General features: G+C 37.7%; 1 protein-coding gene across 2 annotated transcripts in view; it reads left to right on the forward strand.

The window, feature by feature from the left end:
• Nucleotides 1-19711, forward strand: part of LRRTM4 (leucine rich repeat transmembrane neuronal 4) — a 745526-nt gene extending 725815 nt beyond the window's left edge. Inside the window, exon 3 of one of the 2 annotated variants that reach the window (XM_080685824.1) lies at nt 18459-19660. In XM_080685824.1, the coding sequence (XP_080541950.1) occupies nt 18459-18680 (222 nt within the window). In that variant the 3' untranslated portion in view covers nt 18681-19660. Of the gene's footprint in view, nt 1-18458 lie in introns of both variants that reach the window. The other variant, XM_080685825.1, reaches the window with a different exon arrangement.
• The last annotated feature ends 5301 nt before the right edge of the window (nt 19712-25012 follow it).

Raw genomic sequence — 25012 nt, forward strand, 5'->3', positions numbered from 1 at the left:
AGTCTTCTCAATCCAGCATCAATATATCAGATAAATACCACTAAAGGCCATATACTCTACTATCAAATAACAGGATTTCACTCATCTCTCTCAATAAATTGTTTCTGAAGGTCTGCAGAAGAGTTAACAATTTCTCACAAAATAGTTTTATGATCATCATCTACAGCCACGTTTCTTCCATCCTGTGATAGCATCCACCCAACTTCAGGCAAAGCCTCAGAATGGTCATGATACCTGTATTAGTCAGTTCAGGCTGTCATAACAAAGTAGCACAATCTGGGTGACTTAAACAAAAATCTGGAGTCTGAGAAGTTTAAGCTCAAGGTACTGGCATGGTGGTCTTCATTCTGGGCTTCTTCTCCTGGCTTATAGGAAGTATCATCTCACTGTGTGCCCACATGACCTCTTCCTTATACACATAAGGACAGAGAGAGAGAGGAAGCTATCTAGTGTCTCTTTTTATATGAAGACAGGGCTCTAACTTATAGCCTCACTTAACCTTAATTATTTCCTTAGAGCCGTGGTCGGCAAACTGCGGCTCACGAGCCACATGTGGCTCTTTGGCCCCTTGAGTGTGGCTCTTCCACAAAATACCACAGCCTGGGCAAGTCTATTTTGAAGAAGTGGCATTAGAAGAAGTTTAAGTTTAAAAAATTTGACTCTCAAAAGAAATTTCAATCGTTGTACTGTTGATATTTGGCTCTGTTGACTAATGACTTTGCTGACCACTGCCTTAGAGGATCCATTTCAAAACAGAATCACCAATGGGGGTTAGGGCTTCAACATATAAATTGGGAGGCACAAATATTGAGACCACAACTGTGCTCCACCTTGAGAATACCAATGACTAGGGAAGGGAGATAAGAGTGCTGTTTCTTCCACAGAAAAGTGGAGAATGATTTTCTTGATGAGTGTATGCCACCTTTAGTATTCAGTGCGTCTCAAAATCTTTCATGGACCTTTTCATCAACTTCTGACCTCCCAAAACTATTGGCAATAGACAATGGGCAGGAAGAAGATGTCATTTCATTATCGCTTTTGTTCTCTTCAGTCATCCTTGTCCCTGCTTCCATAGATTGTCCCTCTACCACTGCTCTCTTTACAAAATGACTTAGCCCATTAAGGAGATAGAGGTGAGAAAGTATTGGATCAATTAGTGGCTTGTTGACCTTAGGTTAGTTAAACACAAATTTATTGTTTCACCCATTGAGTGATTATCTCTTAATCTGAATCAGGAAGGTTTTACTAGATATTTAGCTAAAAGATAATGGGGCCTTTCCACATTTTCAGTTAGTTAAATACAAATTACCTGCCACCCAAGAAATTTTACTTTGGGTGGCCACATGGAAGCCACATAAAATTAAATCGATCTAAGCATACTGTGGATATTATTATTATCAGATCAAATTTTATTATCAAATTGCCAATGGTAACCTCAGTTTCAAGAATCTAGGACTTCTCTCAGGGTTTCAGTTTATGATAAAATAATAAACTTCTTTATAATAATTAATATCAATATGCTATAAGTTTATTTATAATGTACTATTATAAAGAACAAGTATTATTATTTGTAATGATAAACCGAAAACCACAATTCAGTTGGCCCTGTAAAATATTAATCTTTCCATTGAGCACTCTTCATAATATTCAATGAACATCAGCTTTCTTGCTAAAAAGTTATGGTTTATTTATATTAAGATACAATTCAGAAATAAGAACATTCAGATCAAACTGTTAAGTACAGTAAGAAATTAGGAATCTATGCTAAATACCCTGACTAGAGTCAAGCATCCAGAGGTCAGGATCTAGGAGGAACACATAAACTAGAACATAATAGTAGATTAGAAGTGGCATGCCTAGATGGTCAGAAGGAAAGGGTACTGAATCCTAATAAACAGCTGAGGAAGTCACATGCATTCATTGAAGTGATTTGGGATAAAATGTAATTAATGATGGAATAAGAATTTAAGAGGACAGGTGGAATTTTGGGTAGAAAACATTAAAATTTGGAAAGGGGAAAAATAATTGTATAGGAATGAGGGGGTATAGATAACCAGAAGAGATTAGGTTTTGGGTGCAGGCCATGGAAAACAATGGAAGTGCAGCATAGTAGAATTACCCAACTCCCTTGGAATACATCAAAAAATCCAGCTACTCAATTTAGCTTCATTCTGAAATAAGGACCAATGGAGGCAGTGTGCAAAGTTGATAAGTGCTTTTCTGTGGAACCATGAGCATGTGGGCCTGGTGGCCTGTGGTGGAACTTGGTAGGAAGAGGTGAGCAAGGAAGCCCTGTCTCTTTGGGGTGGGTGGCAGCTGGAGTTGGGGGTGGTGGATGGAGTCGGGGTGGGGGGGCAGCTCCTTCAAGCTGTTCTCTGTAGTCTCACACATACAGATAATTTCCTCCTAAGATTTACTACCACAGATGGTGGATTTGTCAACTCTTACTATTTCCAGTTGCAGAGGACATAGTCTATATGTACACGAGTACCAAGTTGCTTTAAGGAAAAAGATGGATGTACTGACCCTTCCCTAAGTTTCTCCTTGTCTTTATCGCTTACTTGCTAATACTTAAGGATTTTAATTCTTTTTCTTTCCTTTTAAATTTATTGCTTAATGGAAATAATTGGGAGGTTTGAATATTTTTCAACAGTGGGAGCCTTTATTAGCTTTTAAGTAGATAAAAATATCTTTTTTTCCCCATAGTGCAAAGTGAAATGGGCTATTACTACCACCCCAGTAAATTAAATTACTTAAAAAAAATAAAAGAAATGGATTGTGAAAATGTTTAGCCAAAGGAGTTCTCCAGCTGACTGAACATTTATGGGCACTTCACCATCAAGGCAAGGTAAATTCACCTACAAGTAGCTATTTAAAAGCATGTATATAATGATAGTTGTTAAACTTGCCCAACTGAATTGCACCTAATTTTCAGACAATAGAGTAGAATACACACAAAACCATATTAATGATAACTAAAAGGGTGACAGAATAATAACTGACAAGAGTATGAATAGTCCAACTGTGGAAGCTCAACTTGGGGAAACAGACTAATTAGCAGTAAATGAATTGAACTTAAAAGACAATTTAATTGGAGAGTTAAAAACACCCATATGTGTACCATGTTTGGTGACTTCTGGTTGGGAAGTAATGTGCTTGGTTTGGAGTCAGGTATTTTCTAGGAAGGCATGGGGAATTAGGTCAATCAAACTGTGTACTCCTTCCTACGCCTACATCTTTAAGGAAAAGTCAATCTAAATGTAATAAGAAGCAGCTTTCTCAATCTTGATTGCACATTTGAATCAACTGGGTGCTATTTTAAAATAGGGTGGCCTTGGTGATACCCCCAAAATTCTGATGTAATTGATCTGGGATAGGGATCCCATGTAAGTATTTGTAAAATCACCTCAGATGTGTCAAAGTTGCAGCTAGAGCTGGGAACCATTTCTTTAAAGGGCAGTTTGTGTGGTTCATGAAATTCCAAATGGCAAACGAAGCACTCTATTTCTCGGATTCCATTAAGGGCGGTATGGATTGGTTGTTTTGTTCCTCAGCAGAAGCTGAGAAAGCAGCTGTAGCAGTGTCCTGCCCGCTCCATATACAGGAAGCAGAGTCCGTCTCTACTGCTCATCATAACTTTGGGATGCGTCATTCATGAAAGACTAAGGCTGAGTGTTTGGCTGAGAGGTGAGGAAAATGACTATAGAGATTGAAGGTGTGGAATTTATTCTCCACAAGAGCAGTTTGGGGTCAGTTGGATAGATTGTTATTTTAAAAAAGAAAAAAAAAAGTTCCTTTTTGATATACATGACCTAGATAGCAGGCTCCAATGGCTCATAGAAAGCCATGTGCTATGCCAACAATAGCAGACATATAGAAGCTACATGTAGCACCAGGCTTTCTCTTGGGGACTTCATAAGCATCTATACATGAGATCAGAAATCAACTGTAAACATCTTACTCCCTCTTTTTTCCTTCCTTGTCATTTTTTATACACCTCCAGTATTATATTGTACCATAAATGATATCACCTTGGAAAATATGATCACATTTGTCTTCCATATTAGGATATAGGTTCTTTAAGGTCATGGACATATTTAGTCATTCTAATATCTTTAGCTCTCAGGATAATGCCAGGCATGCAAATATTTGTAGATAGAAAATGTTTGTGTGCCGTCCTACTTCCCCTTGTTTAAATTCAAAGCTGAGGACAGATGGGAGATGGTAGAAAAAGAAAGGAAAAGGGTGGGGCTTATAGTTTTTAAGTAAAAATTCTTCTAAAACCCGATTCTCTAACAAATGTCTCTCATAAATTCATACTTTTTTTAGCACACTTTTTTTGAAATAGGTTAACCAGATAGAAAGAACCCAGTCAGAAATAACTCTCTGACAGCATGGAGCTTACCTTGGGGGAAAGCAGACAGTAAAAGAGCAAAGAGATACATAATCACATATATTTAACATTTCGATAAATGCTATAAAGGAAATAAACAGGGAATGGCTGACATATGTGAGGCCCCTTTAGAAACATGACATTTATGCCATGACTTAAAAGATCACCATAATCCCACTGTAAATAGTTGGGAAAAAATATCCCAGTCAAAGGGAATTCTTTAGATACATAGGCTCAAACATGGGAAGAGGTTTGGTGAGATTGAAAAATAGGAAAAAGGCTTTCTAACTTATCCACAAAACAAAACCTCCTTATCATTAGATGACCCTTGAACCTAACCTCTTTTAGAAAATCACCAAAGTTCTCTTGAGCTTTGTGTTACACGCCATCATACACCCAGGGGCAGGTTCAATGGCTTGAGTGTTGCTTAAGATCTTCACTAAAAGGTCATTGGGCATCTATTCTGCCAGAGCATGTTTGATCTAAATGACCTGAATGGTGACTTCAGAACTCTCACCTGGAGGTTCAAGTCTGACTTCTAAGTACCAAGGTCCTGTGAGTGCAGCTGTTTGTCTGTGATCCACTGAGAGCTTTATTGCACAGTTGGAAGACCAGGATCTTCACAAGAAAACATGCAATGCAGACTGGCTGGGAGCCCTTTTCTCCCTCTGCTTAGCTGACTTCGATCATGTAGTCTCAAATATCACGTTTGTCTCATTCTATTCATTCTAAAGAAGTTCTTTGAGTAAGGAACCTTTTTTTAAATATACCCAGCACCTACCATAATGCCTAGCTCACAGATAGCCTCAAGCTAAGTAGATACTATATTTTTTGTTATGGTTCAAAAAATAATCAAAGAATATAAATATTTTGTGACACTGAAAATTACACAAAATTCAAGTTTCAGTGTTAACACATCATATTTTCATTGAAACAGAGCCTCACTCCCCTCATTGATGTTTTGCCTAAGTCTACTTTCACACTGTAATGGCAGCCTTGCTTTCAAGAGTTGGCAGAGACTCTGGTTTGCAAGCCTAAAATGCAGGGGTGAGCAAAAGTAGGTTTATAGTTGTTTATATGGAAAATATGTCTATACTAATAAAAGGGTAATATGCTAATTAGACTGAATAGACTGGACATCTTCCAGACGTCCTTCCGGACAAAGCTACAGTGGCAGGGGCTGAGGCAGAGGCAGTTAGGGGCAATCAGACAGGCAGGCAGAGTGGTTAGGGGTGATCAGGCAGGCAGGCAGGTGAGCAGTTAGGAGCCAGCGGTCCCCACCCCTCTCTGTGCATGAATTTTGTGCACCGGGCCTCTAGTATATATATAAAGGGCTAATATGCTAAGTGTCTGACTGTCCAGCTGGTCACTATGACACATACTGACCACCACCAGGGGCAGATGCTCAATGCAGAAGCTGCCATGATGTGCACTGGCTATTTACAGAGAAATGGCACCGCAGACTTTGTGAAAAGCAACACTCAGCTTTCCCCAAGTGGGACACAGGCCCTGCCACCACCCCAGAGTGACAGCCCATGAAATTGCAGCCGATGCTGCCAAGACCCCATGGAGCAAAATGTGGCCCACGGCCCAGCCCAGCCTGGAAATGGTGGCTGTGGTCACTGGGTAATGACATCACATAGTAATGCCTGGCTTCATCTCCCTAGTGACTAGCCTCCTTGCAGTTTCTTCAGCCCAGGAACACAACTTGCTTTATAGCCAGGTGAAAACATTTCACACTTTAACCAAATGTCTGTGAAGTGTTTTCCCATGCCTCATCTCATTTGATCCTCACAGAAGTCCTGGAGTAGGTAGAGAGGAAAACTTGGTGGAATCCTATTTTCTTGTCATTAGCTGGAAAATGGAGATTTAGAAAGCTTAGAAAACTGACCCGACTGAAAAGAAGTAAGAAATGGTGGACCTTGAAAATTACTTCAGGTTTTCTCACTGCGCAGAATATAGTCAAACACTGCTGCAGTTAAATATTTTACCCTTTGTTCTCCCTGCACTATCTACAATAATAATCTGCTTTGTGTTGATATTTACTGCTGTGTTGCTGACAATTACCTGAAAGAGAAGTTGGGGTGCTTCACTGGGATGGAAAAAGTTTATCTAAATCAGAAAGCAGGTCTAATTAAGCAAATTTATTCTATATCTATAAAAGGCTAAGTTGACTCGTGTATGCACAATACATATACAGCTCTCGCTGGCACCAATTGCACGCATGTGTTTCAATCTGTAATTGTCGCTTGTGAATTTGGTTGACACTTCTATTACAGAGAAAGGGCGAATAGTGATATTAAAATATTTCTTTTCATTAATTTCCTTTCAATGTGCACAAATTTGTGCACCAGACCACTAGTAATACTATAATTAATAAATAATCCTATATAATAAAATCCCAGTGACCACATGGCGGAATGATCAGAACAACCAGTCGATCAGTCGCTATGACACACACTGACCACCAGAGGGCAGACACTCAACACAGGAGCTACCCCCTGGTGGTCAGTGTGCAACCACAGTGGGAGTGCCGCTCGGCTGACCGGGATGAGTGGCTGCTGCTGCTGCGAACCTTGGGCCAATGGGCAGGGACCCAGACTGTGATCTTTGCCACCTCACCCCAGGCTCCTCCTCCTTGCTCCCTGCTGCCTCCTCTGGATGTCCTCAGGCCATGCAGCAGCACCACTGGGCTCACAGAGCTGACTCCAGAGGCTCAGAGGTGGGTTTGTGGCCGCCACAAGACAGGGGCCTAGTCTGCCTCCTCTCAGTGCTATTGTCCCTGGGCCTGGCCCTGACTGGGCCCCCTGGAGAGGCAAGTGCTCTGGCTCCACAGAAGATGCTGGACCAGGGAGTAGCCACTTAGAGGGCGGTCCACAGCTGCTCAGCTGACCGAGATGAGCAGTGCTCCCACAGTGCACCGATCCCCACAGGCCACTCCCCACATCAGTGCACGAATCCCATGCACCAGGCCTCTAGTAAAATATAAAAATAAACTATTTCACATACTCACAACTATAAATCTACTTTTGCCACCCCTGTATTTACTACTGGCCCTTCATGGAAAAGTTTGTCAACCTTTGTGACAAATATTTTCCATGAGAATGAACGAATACATAAATAATTGAACTATCACGGCCAATTCACTTTTATATAATTACTTCTTAATGGTACACACTCCGTGGCAGAATCCAAGCAATAACCTAGATCATAGCACATTTTATTAAAAATATGAGACTAGTATTATTTATACACCATTCTGCCATGCTGTTCTAAAACATATTCAATCAAAATAAAAACTTTAATTGCTTTTTTAAATGGGTTTCACCTATTTTAGTAATTAAATATACATTGCCAAGCTTCTTTTCATTAGGATCAGCCAGTCCCCTAAAAAGTTCTACTTAAACTCTATTAAAACTAGCTTACATATCTCATTCTATCAAGTATGTGTATGTCCTTCTGGGGTTTTCTTCCTTCTGTGTTTGTCATTTGGTTCTAAACATTTACCCCAGGTATGTAGAAATGCAAGAAACTTAATCACCTTCCTACTATATAAACTTCATTTCATTTACACATTTAAATTTTTCTTTTTTCTTTTTTTTTACTGACTACCACTGCACTAGTGAACTGGATGTTTTGGGAGGATTACAAAATAGCGTATATCTTCAAAATGTGATCAGTCACATTTGGATTAGACAAGAAGCATGCTCTTCCATAAAACAAGTTATAAACAAGATTTTAAGTATTCAACACAAAACTATACAGAATGCTACATAAACTCATATGGAAATAGAAATAAGCTACTCTGGTCATTGTGGAGAAATTGAATTTGGAAGCAAAATGGCCCTACCTTTAATTCCTATTGCTTGTACCTTCTCAGTAGCAGCATTCCTATAGCTTCTTATTTATTTCCTTTTCCAAATTTCTGAGAAGGGTTGACAAAATAAATTTGACATTGAATCTATTAGATGTGCTGATAAGTTTTAGTTTTGTTTGTTTCTTTCTTTTGTATGGTTTTATTTTTAATTTTGCAGGAGAAAATATGGACTCAAATAATGATCATTGTCTTCCTTTACTAGGAAAGACTTGTCTTCTGCACATCATTATATGTCGTTGAAATTTCTATGGGTTTTGTTTTTAGAAAGAAAAGATGCAGGTTTTGAAATTTCGGTGTCTCTATTTTTTTATTTAAGTATTTTGGAAGCAAATTTATGTAGAATTCACTTAAATAGGATGTTTGCTTGTAATACACTATTGGGGAGACCTTCGTCTTCAAATTCAAGGGCCAGAGCTACAGAAGGAAAGCTTTTTACAAGTTAATACTAGCTAATTAATCAAGCTCATTAGCCTAAAATCTCACTGAATGCTGAGAGTGCTGCCAATGTAATAAGCTTCCCAGCTAATGCAGTCAAAGCTAACTTCAAAGAATGGCTAGTACCTCATTCATTAACTTAATCAACTCTCTAGACACTTCATAGGCAAGGCATCTTGGTAGGAGAGCAATAAAGATGTAAGTGGATGTTGTGTTCTGCTATCCCACAACTGACTTGAACCTTAAAATCTGGACAACCATGAGTGCATAAAGAGTACACATTGCCACCTTTAAATAAGAACAGGACAAGGAAAACAAATGCTACTGCGCAACTGTTGTCAGAACTTAAGTTTACAATGATTTGGAGAGTCTAGTCAATAAAAGGACAGTATTCAGTGTATTGAGCATTATGTATTTCACATGCCCATAAACAAAATGGAAGTGAGACAATTACCAGTTTGTACCACTGTCTTCTTGTTTTCCTTTAAAGATTTTATAAAACAAAGATCAATAAGTTTAATGAGTGTATATAACAAATATTGATAGATTATTTTATATTTTTCACATGTATTACTTAATCTTTGAAACAAAGTGGGTGAAAGATTGTTATGATTCTTTTTTTCAACAAATATGTGAATACCTATTCAGTACCCAAACAATGTCTAGATAATGATCATTAAGAATGCATTTTAATCCCTGGCCAGTGTTGTTCAGTGGTTAGAGCATTGGCCTGTGCACCAAAGTGTCACTCTTGGTCAAGGGCAGTAACTGGGTTGCAAGTTCATCCCCACCCCTTTGGGGCACATTGATTTTTAGAGAGAGGGAGGGAGAGAGAGAAAGAGAAACTCATAGCCAGGGAATTATTCAAAACCCTGTCTTTTTCTTTCTTCCTTACCATTTCTGGATACTCAAAGCTGGTGAGTGTTTCAAAGTTCTGCAAAGGACATTTTCCCCAGCCCAAATCAGCTTTTCATCCAGTTTTATGGAACAATAAGCTAGTAAATTTCTCTTTTATTTATTTATTTTATTTTTTTTAACGATCACATTTATTGTCACTCTAAAAACTATTTTATTACATAAATAATTCACTAAAATATTTCAGCAAAAGAAAAGATTCAAGCAATATAGAAGTATAGAGAGTAAAATGGGTGTCCATTTTTGCACTTCTCCAACTCCAAGTTGGTGCATGCTTCTGGCCACTTTCCTGTAGATTGAGGTGAACAACAAATTTTTCTGAAACATTTTTCTGCTTGTTGCTTTTTCACTTAACATCTTTAGGCCCTTCCATATTAGTATATATAATTGTCTTTACTGACTGCGTACTTGTGATTTGACATAGAAAATTATAATTGTACTAGCAGCCTGGTGCACAAATTTGTGCATGGGTGGGGTCCCCCAGCCTGGCCGGCGATCAGTGTATATTGGGGCAGTGGGACGTTGGCTGGCTGGGGAAGCGGGGGCGTGCAGGAGGTTGGCAGGCAGGGCCCATCAGGGCCATTGGTGCTGGCCAGCTGTGGGGAGGGGCCATGGGAGGTTGGCTGTGGGAACACACTGACCACCTGGGGTAGCTTCTGCATTGAGTGTCTGCCCCTGGTGTCAGTGCACAATAGTTTGGTCATTAGGTCACTTAGGCTTTTATATATATAGATTGTCATGGCTCAAAAGAACTTTGAAAAAGAAGTGTGTGATTTGCCTAGTTTTTTTTAACTCTTTGAAAAATTAATGGCAGTTTGCAGAGCCATGCTTAAATTGCTAGTCACTGAAAAAAAAAATGCTCCACAAAATGAACCATAGGACTCCTTTAATTCATTCATTTATCTAATGTATCTTGTAGGAATTTTGAAGAGTTTTTTAATTTGGTGATGGAAAAACAACAAACAATAAAACAAACATCTTTATTAAAAAAAAAAAACAACTTTGTTCATTTGAATACTAAATTGGAAGGGTAGTAATCAGGGCTCTAATTTGCATCTTGATACAGAAAACAGTTGTTAACTTTTGGGTTCAATGTATTTCTCAAAATTATGTTTTAAAATTAGCTTTAAAACGAATACTTTCTAAAATAATGTCATGTGATGTTGAAAGTTTTACTTTTTAATTCACAGAAACTAATGCTTAGATAATTGGTGTTTTCTAATTAAGAAGCAAGCCTGCATTAAAAAAAATGAAATAGGCTGTTTCATTTCAGAATGGAATTAAATAATATAATTTGATGCATTGACTTAGATTTATTAATTATCTTGTGTCTCTTTATATTATAAATGGCTTCAGATATCCAAAACGTAGAAAGGCAAAACTTATGAAAAGGCAATTGTTATTTTAATTATCTCAGTTGAGGAGTGAGGGATGAAATCAGATCTATAGGAACTGTGAATTTCACAGCTCGGTCCAATGTTTCATATGCTTTTTTGAAATGAGATGAAAGAGCTGTGATTCTGCTTATTCAGAGCCAGCTGCCTGGGTCTTTTGCTCCTGGACTCATGTGCCTGTTATGAGGTTCTGTGAGCCCTAAGGGGTGCTAGGTCCTCTACCTCAGTGACTCCACAAGGCTTTACCCCCAAGAAGAAATAGACTCTACTGCTTGATATGAAGAGCTAGAAAGAATTGTGGTCATTTGTGCACAATTCTTGGGTGGAACATATAATACCTTGGAGCTGTTACCATCGTGTGTCAAATTAGATAGAGGAAGCTCTTTGGCAATCAGTATATGAAGAGGACCCTGGTGACATTTATGTTCTTGGTTTCAGCTGTTTCTGAGACCCTGTGAAACCTCCAGTATAGCTATTAAATTCTTTCTTGTGTCTATGAGTCCATTAAGTTTCCCTGTTATTCAATTAACATAAATGATGTGAAGTTCTGTAAAATTTAATCAAGGCTCCTGAAAAAAAAAAAAAACTTTATTCAAACTTGTTTACATTTTCTTATTTCCTGGCCATTCTTGTGAAGTGAGTAGAATAAAGGCTGTTATATATTCATTTAGCTATTGCCCTTCATTTTTTAATTAATTTTATTTCCAATAAACCAAGTGTCCATCTTAATTAAGCAATTCCACTGTATTGAATTTGTCATCTGTATTTATAGGATGGTATTTTTTAAATGGTCCGAGTAGTCAGATACTACCCTTTAATTCTAAAAATTAAGGACCAAATGTCACTTAGAAAATTGAAAATCAACTTTTTATGACTTCAATTGAAAGAACTCATATTGAAATGTGAACAATGTTCATGAAAAGTTAATAAATAAGACTAATGATAGTGCATGGTAATTTTAGAACGATCAGGCCATTAAACTACTTATAACTAATGCTAATACCTTTGAGAAAAGAGGATAACAATATTGGAATTTCATGCTCATAAAAATAAAACTGAACTTCAAAAGCTTTTCATGATCACATATATCAAGAACCCATTTCACAATGTTCTCACATTTATATACAGACACATTTCTCATTTTAAATATAATTATTATGGATGTGAAATTATGGGATCTGAATCAATTTGCAGACTTCTAAGCTCCACATGTTTCTCTCTAATTTTGCCCTTCCTCCCAAGATTTAAAAATTCTCCCTACCACTGACTTCCCTCTTTGAATCACTAATGCTATGAGCCACTGGAATTGAAAGGAGTGTGTCCTTTCATGCTCCCTCCAACATGTTGGAAGCAAAACATATTCTAGGCAAAAGGTATATGGTGTTTATATAGAAATCAGAACATATACTAAGGTTTCTAAGCTTTTGAGTGCACAAAGTGGTACTGAAGCCTTGGTTAATGAGCCCCTCTGTGACCCTTCACACCCTTGCATCTCTCTGAAGGGAAACTAGAAGACAAAAGATGGGGCATGTGTTCAGGAAAGATACTATCACTACTGAGTACACTAGAGTGAGAATATGTCTTTTCTTCTTTCTTTCTTGATAATCAGGGAATACTTTCAGAGTTATCCGAAGTTTATAGAGGTGAATAAAGTGTCATTATTATCCTCATTTTTAGAGGATTCACAGGAAACTCAGGAGAATTCAAGTGACTTTAATTAGGGATAATAATGGTTCCTCCCCTTTGTAGCCGACCTCACTTTTAGTTATAAAATATGGCTCTACAGAAGTTTATATGGCACTGATACCATAGTAAACAGCTAATTATTAATAATAGAAAAGGAGCAAAGGGAAGGCCAGACATCACAGGCATCTCATCTGGGAAGCTTCACCAGGAAGCTTCAATTTTGCAATCCCCAGTGGATCACCAGCCCATTTCCCACAGAACACAGGAGGAAGGAGTACAACAAATGGGAGACAAAGGCATACACCATGAAGTTGGGGTGACTGGGGAAGGTGCCTGTCAGTCACACCTGGGAACAGAGCTCATTGGCCAGAATGGGTGTGGCCACTGCAAGCTCCTGAAAATTTGGTCATACATAATCTCCTAAACAAAGGAGTTTGCTCTCTTGTTGCTCTTAGCTCTCTCTTGTGGCTCTTAGCTCATGGAGCTCTCTTGTTCCCTGCCTTTGCCAGTGTTTCCTCCATAGCTATGTGGCTCTGTGGACCCTATAAGCAATGGCCTGATGGACTGCAGCAGAGAACGCAAGCTAAACCAACCTGATGCTGGATTGGACTCTTCTAACATGGAATGGAAACTCTTGACTCTGGCTCTGATTTTAGGCCTGTAAGGCAACGTGGGACTTATTCTTTGGCGGGACAAGGGGAAATGGGACCTTGGGAACTCAGGGAATAAAGCTTTCTATAATATTTCATCCTCCCATGCAAGTTTCAAAAAATTATTTTTCTTGGGATATCACAAGAATTCTACTCCCATGAGCAGCAGGTGGGGACGAGGACCTCGCTCCACTGGTAACACCTCTATAGAAGGTTCAATTCAATTTGACTTAAAATGTTCATATGAATTTTAGGATAGTGTAATATATTCCCCCAGTCAGATCCTTCATTCTATGTACCACACCCATTATCTGTAAATAAAGTGTAGCTTTCAATGCAATCAATGAGCAGTCAAGCACGCACATGAGGCCATCTTTAAGTAGTGTTTTGCTCTGCTACAGAATGAAGTCTATCGAAGAGCTGATGGAACACAGGGACCATTTGGAAAAACTCTAAGAACACATTTACAAAAAATACTAAATGCACATTAAGGGGAACTTAAGGATACTTTGTTTTGACTGCTGGAAGGGAAACCATGCTACACATGGGGACTCAGGTGGTTAATGTACTGCACATTATTACTATACAGTACAGACCTCAGTCTCTTAGATCCTCAGAAACCACAAAGTCAGTTGAGCACATAGTGCCCTGCAGAATACATTTTAAGAGTAAATAAGCGAACATCTAAGTTATGCTTTCAGAGCTTGCCAACTCACTTGGCTTTCGAATTCTGGCTCTTGGGCTGTTGTGCAAGAAACTTGACAATGTTTTTTGACCTGCTAGAGGTTCTAAGCCCATCTCAAATACAATAGAGAAAATGTCAGTAAATTGAAGTAAAAATAAACTGGTCCAACTATAATAGCAAAACAAATTTCCTGAGTTCAGAGATGATACAATATATAATCTTAAAGCTCTGCAGTTAAAGCAGGCTGCTTGACATCTGAATCAATTTAATTTGAAGACAAATACCATGGTGTCTAGGATATGAAATTGTTCATTTCCATTATATTTCAACTTGAAGGACATTATTTTGCATTGAAAATGCAGTCATGTTAACAAATGAGCTACTGGTTTTCATCTGTATATTAACCTGATTATGCAAAAGAGTATGTAAGACCCTGTCTCACTCATGCATTCACTATTCATATGTTTGTAGAGTCGATTATCTGCTCATTGTAATGACTAGAGAAAGACTATATGTGGCGCAACAAGACAGTGTACAAACCACAACCTATGCTTAATGTTTATTTTTAATATATATATATATATATATATATATATATATATATATATTTTATTTCAGAGAGCAAGGGAGAGAGAGATAGAAACATCAATGATGAGAGAGAATCATTGATTGGCCATCTCCTGCATGCCCCACACTGGGGATCTAGTCCACAACCTGACTGGGAATTGAACCATGACCTCCTGGTTCATAGGTCGACGCTCAACCACTGAGCCACTCCAGCTGGGCAATGTTTATTTTGATGACTTTTCTTTATTTGCGTAATTTGGAGACAGTGAGTTATTCCCTTAAGTGAAAGTGTGCAACAACTGCTGCATCTAGTATTTCCATCATTTTTTTTTTTAATAATTAGTGCCTTGTTGTCACTGTCAGCATAGAAATTAATGCCTAATGTTTAAAATACCTCTGTATCAATCACAACATACTTTGACTTAGTATGTATTTTTTCATATATTTTATTACAGAATGATATATTCAAGGTTATAGCAACATTTTGTTTGATGAGAAATTACTTATTTTACTATTTCTTTTTTTTAGAAACTCAAATATTAGTTTTATTCAGAGATCTTTAGACCTCACAGCTTTCAGCAGCAGCTGCAATAATAATAACTAATCATTTTTTATCATTTCTTAAAGAGTTGTTGAAAATAGTGTTTGACCTTCCAGTAGAAGTCATTGTGCCTCTTCCTAAACAAAAAGCAACATATATTTATTTAATTTTCTTACTCATTGAGAAATACAGTGAATTATGTGAATTCAGGGAAAAGAGTTGGAAATTTCTCCAGGCTATTGCTGATCACATGAAAATAAACTATAATCTCAATATGTGCTTTGATTATTTTAAAAAATATCTTGTACAGTGCTTTCTAATTTAAAATTATCTCAGTGTGACTCAGTAGATATACAATCATATGCACACACACACAAATCAGAAACAAAATTTTATGAAACAACTTATTCATATGATACACTCTGATACTTTCCATTCTAGTTCATTTAATTTTAGATATTTTTATCTAGATTCACTAAATTAGTTTTATAACCTACTGAGTTGTGATCTGCAATAGAAAATGTTGCTTTAATCTATATCTTTAAAAATGTGAGGAAGTGACTTTTACCTTAGTTAAGTATAAAGTTGTTACCGTAAAAATATAATTCTCATACAAACAGATAGTGAATGTGTGTCAAAATTGTATTTAACATATTAATGAGGATACCGGGAAGAAAATCCAAGGCCTAGCTTGAAAAACATTTTAGGGATTTATATAGTAACTAGAGGCCCAGTGCACTAATTCGTGCATGGGCGGGGTCCCTCAGCCTGGCTGGCGATCAAGGCCTATATGGGGGCTGGCTGGCCAGGGGGAAGGGCCCCGGAGGTTGGCCGGCCTGCCCCCCAATTGGAGCCTGTTGGAGGGGCAGGCCAGCAGGAGGGAGGGACCACAGGAGGTTGGCCAGCTGGTCAGGGGGCTGGATGGCCAGGGGGAGGGACCGCAGGAGGTTGGCCGGCTGGCCCCCTGATTGAGGCCATCGGGGGACTGGCTGGCAGGGGGGGAGGGATTGCGGGAAGTTGGCCTGATGGCCACCCCAATTGGGGCCTGGGGGAGGTGCTGTGGGAGGTTGGCTGTGGGAGCGCACTGACCCCTGGTGGTAAGTGTGCATCATAGTTACTGGTTGACTGGTTGTTCTAGTCATTCCAATCGTTTGGTCGTAACGGTTGCTTATACTTTTATATATATATATATATATATATATATATATATGTATGTATGTATATATGTATATATGTATATATATATATGAATGGTTTCCACAAATAAATTTGCTAAGTTAGATATAAGACTGGTTAACTTCCTACAGAACAATTAAGCCATAAAAACTTTGGGGGTTAATTTATTTACCAAATTATAAAGTTATAACAATTTATCAATTCCTGCAGTTTAACCTAGAGAAAGAGTCACATAGTCCAATCAGGAGACAGATAACATATCAATTATTTTAACAACAAAAAAATAATATAAAGAAGTGTTAACCAGCCTGGACAGTGTTTCTCAGTGGTTGAGCATTAATCCATGAACCAAAAGGTCTCTGGTTCAATTCCTGGTCAGGGCACATGCTTGGGTTGTCAGCTCGATCCCCAGCAAGGAGGCAGCCTATCAATGTTTCTCTCCCATAGATGTTTCTGTCTCTCTATCCCTCTCCTTTCCTCTCTAAAATCAATTAAAAAACATATTTATTTAACAAAAAAAGTGCTAACTAAATATAGTTATTAGCTAAGTTCATGCAAAAGCTAAAAGATAGTGCCATGGTATAACAGAGACAGCACCTTTAGGAAACCACTACCATGCCTATCACCTGTAGAACTGAGGGACTAAATAAAGATATTAGATTCACTAAAATAAAAATATTGAAGGAGCAGCTTTGTGGAAATGACCTTCGAATTGCCTGGTGCTGAAGTCTATGAGGAGGATAGGATGGGATGAAATATTGGAAGTGCTGAAAATGTTGGAAAGACTAGAAACTGGGATTATCTGCTGTTATGGGAAGACACTGCTCCAACCAGAATGAAGTGTGGTTGGGGTAGCTCCCTAGAGCAGGAAGATGCATAGAGGAAGTCCATTGTGGGAGCAATTCCCTCTACCTCCTTTTGCCTGGCTGCCTTTGTCCAGGAGACCCCATTGGCAAGGTCTAACAGAGAGCAGCAGGTCAAACAGAAATAGAATTTGCAAAGCCCCAGCCCAGGACCACAAAGCCAACTAGAGAAGTGGGGTTGGAGCCTAGAGACAATAGCTTAAACTGCCACAAACTCTAACCTTACAGAGCCATGAAGTATTCACAGTTTTATAATCTGTGGACTGTTAATCAAAAATATCAGATTAGATCTAGTGGGTTATGAGAAACACTCTAGCATGATATCCAGCCATCATAATTTTCATTTTCCTAAGCTTGGGACACTTCTATTTATCAGACATGTGTGGTTTAATTAAAAGCTGAACATAGAGTCAAACTCACTATAATATTTTATTCAGGAATATTATTTTAAAATTAGACACATATTTGGCTTTTTAGCTTGAAATCAATGCTTTCAAGCTAAAAAGCCAAATATGTGTCTAATTTTAAAATAAAATTGCTTGTTATGAACACAAAGATATGCCCACTTTTATGATTCTAGAGTTCTTTTGTCCAGAATTTATTGAGTTGTTAGAAATAATCTATGGCGAATTCTTAAAATCTTAAAAAAAGTTACACGTGTCCATAAATATTTAAATTGTATATAAAAATTAAAAGTAAAAAACTCTCTTTATATGTTTACACTTCTATTTACACAAAATAGCTCATACTAGACATTCTTTCAGCTTAATTTCTTAGCTTAATATCAAATCTTGACATATAACAACAGATCGCCACTCTCCAATCTTTGTATTATCCACATTCAAATGTATGAATGCACATAATATACATATTTTAAATTCCCCTGTTGATAGGAATTTAGGGTTTTTCTAACTCTGTTATGGTGATAGATGATAGAACAAACATTGAAAAATCTTTACATACGATTTCATGAGAAATCTTTATATATGATTTTAAGTACAAAGTGTGTGTGTGTGTGTGTGTGTGTGTGTGTATATATATATATATATATATATATATATATATATAGAGAGAGAGAGAGAGAGAGAGAGAGAGAGAAATATAGATAGACGATAGATGGATAGATAGGTGATAGATAAGATGATATTTAAGGGTATATACACAAAACTATGGAGTTAAATACTAACAGCATGAAAGAGAACAAAATACAATCCTGTGTCATCTTCTTATCTTTCCAATGCATTTTTATCATCCATCTTTTCTTTCTCACATCCAGGTCCCACACCATGTGAAGCCCTTGCCGTATTACAGCTACGACCAGCCGGTGATCGGGTACTGCCAGGCTCACCAGCCGCTCCACGTCAACAAGAGCTATGAAGCCGTGTCCCTGGAACAGGACGAAACCCCCGGCCTGGAGCTCGGGCGTGACCACAGCTTCATTGCCACCATCGCCAGGTCGGCAGCACCAACCATTTACCTTGAGAGATTAACAAACTAATGCAAAAGCAACTCCTCATTGGGGGACTCCAAGAGCCGGGAGGGAGGGTCTTCATCTTAAAGAAGAATGGCTGTCCAGCATTGCTCAATCAAGGCGGCTCATGTTCCTGCGAAAGCATTTATGACAGATTGGAAGGGAAAACCAAAACTGCTGAAAGAGAGCACCTGCAACATGACCAGGAGAACCACAGAACTTTCTTTGCTTTAAAACGTACCACAAACCAACAAACGTGCTCCTGGATGTAAATAGTAAAAGTGTTGAGTTCTTATACAAATAGATTTCATCCTAGCTACACATAGGTATGTTTGTATATTTGCTTTTTCTACACTGCATGGTTCCTGGCCTGGAGAACCACAGGGCGGGGAGAACCTGGGGAGGGTGGGAAGTTGGGGAAACAATACCAGTTTTCCTTGTTAGGTATGTGTAACTCTTGGACTTTTTGTTTCAATTGCTTTTGTTTCATTTTTCCTTTAAAAATGATGTTTGTTTTTGTCTGGTTTGTTTGAATTTTATTGTTCACCTAGCCAAGTGATTCTGTTTCCACTTCTGAACATGGGCATCAAGCTTATGTTGTACGAAAAGAAAATCTGCTTTACCACAGACCACAGGTTAACAAAGTTGACCACCAAGTCTGACAGAGCTACTGCAATGAAAATCCAACGGAAAGTGGGCGAATGACGCTTCCTGACACTCGGTGTACACAGTGTGAGGAGCTTTGCTTTTTTCCTATTGGCCGCCCTCACTGTGCATTTTCACTGTGTAAGAAGTCTGAAGGAGGGACCCCTGAAGGCCTCCAAGAGAAATTACCAGCAGAAACATTCTCATGTGGACCAGGGGTCTATGAACTATAATGGTCATGTGGTCAATGAATGAAACTGCCAAGCCAACAAATTTCTAAATACAAGATAATGTGTAACATTGATTTTTTTTAAATTATCAATTACTTTTTTGTGTAGTTTTATCAATAAAAGAAAAAAAAATGTCCGAAAAATAAATATATTGTTCTGTGGTTGGTACGCCACAGCCCATCTAAGGTTGAGTGTTTTATCTCTATAATGTGAAATCCTTCTAGCCTGGATTAGGGCAATTCAATAAGAATGCATTGGTGTCTGTCAAGTGCCTTCTGTGTGTTCCACCATCAGGTAGAGAGACTCTATATAGTATAGACAGTAAGTATGAAGTGTGGCTCATGCACTAACTTGTTTCACAATTATTTCTTTCCAGATTTATGATGTAATGAAAAATTATATAACAGATCTGAGGTGACAGTAAGTATTCATGGAAGGGTTGTATGATATTCTAGGAAAGAAAGAACCGTGCGGAAATTGGTTACTATCAGAGAGAAACATAGTAATCACTCATTTTTTAACCAGAGAGATAACTATGCACACACCAGTTGAACCACTTTTACTTGAATTCCTTAGGGCTGTGATGCCAGCTTTCAGTAATTCTCTGATTCACTATGGACTCATCCTAATCTAGGCACAGGTCTAATTTGTGTTCTTTTATTTTTAAAACAAAATGAAATTACAAACTTATTATTCATTAGGTCAGGTTTTGCATTCTGAAAGGTGCTAAGATGGAGTAGTTTGAGTGGGTTATCTGAACAGCTAAGTTGATACCTGCCCTCCATTTAATTCCAAATTCTGCTTAAATAATAATAAAAGAGCCTTGTTAATACTTTTTGTGTAAAAGTAAACTGGCATAGAGTACTAAGCATGTTTATTTTTTCCAAGTCTTTCTGTTATAATTTTATATTATACTTGAATTTAAACTCTATCTCAATTGATAAAACATTATTCCATATTAAAGAAAATTCTATCAAAGGAAGTTTTTCCACATTGGAACACAGGGGCTATTGCTGTGAAACTCTGGTAACTTTCCTAACATTTACAATCAGGATTTCATTATATCTGGGTATATGTCCTAACCATTTAAGTAGAATGAATTAATTATGAATTCACATGTTAAAATAATTTTTGGCATTATGATTTTTCTTTTAAAAAGCATTTAATAGCATTGAGGCAGAACATTTTTATTGTCTGCCCAAAGGACAAGGACTCTCTTCCCATCTTCTTCATCTATCCAGCATCACCCATACTACCCCACCCCTGCCATAGTCTATGTACTAGAAGGCATACCTGAAAATGTTTGATTAAAGTTGGCTTAAGTCAACTATTTATTATGTTTATTTCTGTTTCTTATAAGCAAAAGAGTCCAAAATAGATAACACCCTTTTATTATTTAAAACTGTATACTTGGCCAAGAGTTGTCTCAAGTCTAACATGAAATAGTGAACTATTGCAAAACAGGTGGCATTATGAAAATGTTCTGCCCTATGAAAATGAAAACTTTCAAAATAACTTTTTAAAGTATATCATTTACATATGCCAGAGCTAGTTTGCACTGAGTTTTAGAAAAACAGTCAAATAAAATCCCCAAAACAATTTTGCTTGAGGAAGCTTGTGAAAGCCCTTAGTGGGAAAATTCAAGCTTGATATTGTGTGAAATGTTATGCTTCATTTCAAGACTATCCTAATTAGTCATTTGACTTTAAAATATAATTTTTATTGAAACTCTGAAAGCTGTGCACATTTGGGAGTATCATGGAGTATTTATAGAGCAAAGACATCAAAACTATGTCTATAAGGAATTGTGAATGTGAAACATACAGATTGGAACAGTCAATTATTCAAACATTCTGATTAATTTATCTCATAAATATCCTTAGTAATGCTGAGTTTGCTTTTACTTATTGTGTCATGCAATAAGGAAATATCTAAAATCAGAAGCTTGATTAATATGTGTATAAATGTAACTGTGGTTTAAATGTTTATTCTATCAGAGCTCTACTTATAATATTTCATGTATGACCTTCTAAGACTAAGGATATAAATAATAAGACTTATCAATTGCAGAATGCATAAAACCCAAGTACTTTTTAAAATCAAAAGTAGACTATGTTATAATATTTCAAATAATTTCACTCATAATAAGGCCATGTGAAGGTAAGGAGGGCTCTAGGAGGATGCCCTGCCATCTATTATTGGCCTTCATGCCACACTTATATCAGTAACTTGAATGCAAATATGGTATATGTACATAACAAAGTGACTCATGTCATGAGAAATGGAAGAAAATGCAACATTCCAATCTGGAAATCAAGTGTGAATTGAATTTGGGAATTTTGGTTGTCAGCTTATTATTAATAATATAGCAAGATGACCAAAGAAAAAAAATCATAGAAATGTCCAAAATAAGGAATGTTTTTATTTGAATCTAGCTTTACTGGTCAAACTGCACCTGGACTTCAGTATCAGTGTCATACCTTCAAGGGGAGATCTATAAGAATAGCAACCAGAATACTGGAAGTTATGCAATCTGTAGCATACATCCCTGCTTTACAGATCCATAATTGCCACACAGTGTTGGTAATTTTTTTTTAATTTAGCAATTATAGTTTGCATTCAACATTATTTTGTGTTAGTTTTACGTGTGCAGCATAATAGTTAGACAATCATTTACTTTACAAAGTGTTCCCCTCAATATTCCAGGTACCCACCTGGCACTGTATGTAGCTATTATAAGATTGTTGACTCTATTCCCTGTGCTGTACTTTGTATCTCCCTGACCATTTTGTAACTTCCAATTAATACTTCCACTCCCTTCACCTTTTTGATAATTGATTATTTAATTGAGGAATGCAAAGCCCTTGGGGCAATAGCCTGTCTACATCCTTGTCAAGCTCCTCATTTCTGTGGACTTTCTAACTTCTAAAGCCTCATGGCCTCCCCTGAAGGCATGCTTGTTGTACTCCAGGTTATATTCCTTTAATTGACTTTCATTCAGAAAATATAACCAGTCCAAGTTCAGAAATTCAGGTTATCTGAGCTTTAATTTCTCTCACCCCACATGCATGCCTATAGTGACAGGGTGCAGCATTGTTCCTGTAATAAAATTCGGTAACTGCTTCCTGTTTTGTTCCCTGGAGAGCTGAGCTCCTCCTGCCTTGATTCATCTCTAGGATCCTGGTTCTTCCAAGGCTGAACACCATCTTTCTCTTGGCCATATTACCAGGCACCTGATTTCTGCCCATAAATCCAAGTCATTGGTTACCTGCTCTGCTTAGGCCTAAATAATACTCTGCTCCTCAAACACCCAGTTTGCCCTGCTAGGCCAGTCTTGATTCTACCTGTAGTAAATTTCTGGCAGGTGCTCTATTCTCTTTATATATATATTATTGATTTTTTACAGAGAGGAATAGAGAGTTAGAAACATCGATGAGAGAGAAACACTGATCAGCTGCCTCCTGCACACCTCCCACTGGGGATGTGCCTGCAACCAACGTACATGCCCTTGACCAAAATCGAACCTGGGACCTTTCAGTCCACATGCCGACGCTCTATCCACTGAGCCAAACTGGTCAGGGCTATTCTCTTGATAGTTTGCTCTGCTGCCTAGCAACTTGACGTCCCGTCCTCTGTTGCTGAGCTTGCACTATTATAGGAGTACAATCCAGCTTCAAAAAGGCCCGTTCCGCACATTTGAGATCTGAGTTTCCATAATGGAAGATCAGTGGTTTGATGCTTAGACTCTCAAATGTTAGCATATACGACAATTACCCGAAAGGTTTTTTAAAAAATGTATGTGTGGTGCCCATCCCTAGTGTTTCTGATGTAGTAGGTTTGGGGTGGAGTCTGAGAATGTTCATGTCTAGTAAGTCTCCAGCTGATGCTGATGCTGCTGGAATGTGGAACACATGTTGGAAACCACTGCCATAGAGCAATGGTCGGCAAACCATGGCTCGCGAGCCGCGGTTTGTCGCTCTGTTGACTAATGAGTTTGCCGACCACTGGACTAGACTAAATGTTACCCTGTGGTTGGAAGCTGTGAGGATTAGGCAATTGTGGCATATTGCGTGCAAAGAGGTGAAGGGTAGTATATGACAGTGGTCGGCAAACTCATTAGTCAACAGAGCGGCAAACCACGGCTCGCGAGTCGCATGTGGCTTGCGAGCCATGGCTTGCCGACCACTGCCATAGAGAATAGCTATTTATATTCCTTATAGGTTAATGACTCTGCCCAGAGACTCAAAGTTTATATTTCATATTGACAGGATTTAATGCCAAATGAACCTTTAGGACTTAATGCTAAATGAAGCTTTAAAATAAGCATTGATTAAAGATAAGTAGAAGTAGCAACCTACAGAAAAAAGAAAGACAAGTAGAAGCATTATACAATCATGCAACTTGCAAGGCCCATGACTTTATGTACAGAACATTTTATAAAATGTGCTGCATAACACTATTAGAATATGTTTCCTGTGAAAGAAAAGAAGCAAAAAAAAAAATACACATTAGCCACAACAACAAAAAAGTTTTTATGATCAAATTTAATTTGTAATATATTGCATATGACATGTTCCCTTTGGAAGTTCACAAAGCACTTTAACATTTAAAGGATACCAGAAATAGTGTAGTGGAAAAACCGATCAAACTTTGTTTATCCATGGATTTTCTAAATGTGTTCAAACATAATACCCTTCCTCAGTTTACTACCTAACACATCCCTGCAGAACTAATGTTCTATAGAACTCACCTGGGAAATATTCATTTAGATTCCTCTTCCCTTGGCCATCAAGAAAAGCATGTACCTTTGCAAATAGCTATTTCCATATTTACAAATGACGTACTCTTCTGAGATGCATGAAGGCTTGTTTTTAAATCAAGGGCTCAATATATTTTAATCTCTCTAATAATAAAGCAAATGTCACATTTGCTGGATTAAATGAGAGTGAATAATTAAAATGATAGGGACCTGGTATCATGAATAGAAAATAGATCTCTCCATATATGACACTTTTTTCCTTAAAGGAAATTAGGTCTGTTGTTTCTACTGTATAAGGCATTGCAAAATCATAAGTCAACAAAGAGCACATAGAAATGTAAGCAGCCTTATTATCTGAGTTGACAAGCTCCTGATCAGTCATTGGCCTCAGGTGATGTCATTCATTCATCTGTGTTTCCTGGGCCTGAGGGTCCCCTCAGACAGGTAATAAAAAAGCTAGATGAGAAGACCAAACTCACTCGGCTCACACTAAGTAATTTCTTTATAAGATCCAGACAATTGATTGCAATGTCAGAATGGATTTTAGACTTTCTATACTCCTTATGGCTTGTTTTTAAAAATGATATAATAATAAAAATAAAATTAGACATGAGCTCGGACTTTGTATGAATTAAGAAAGTTACCTTATAGCAATAATGAACAACGGTATGATGATTATTCCCTGGGATCAAAAATATTCCTATTAGCCATGGCTGGATGGCTCA

The sequence above is a fragment of the Plecotus auritus genome (genome assembly GCF_963455305.1).
Source record: "Plecotus auritus genome assembly, chromosome: 8".
NCBI lineage: Eukaryota > Metazoa > Chordata > Mammalia > Chiroptera > Vespertilionidae > Plecotus > Plecotus auritus.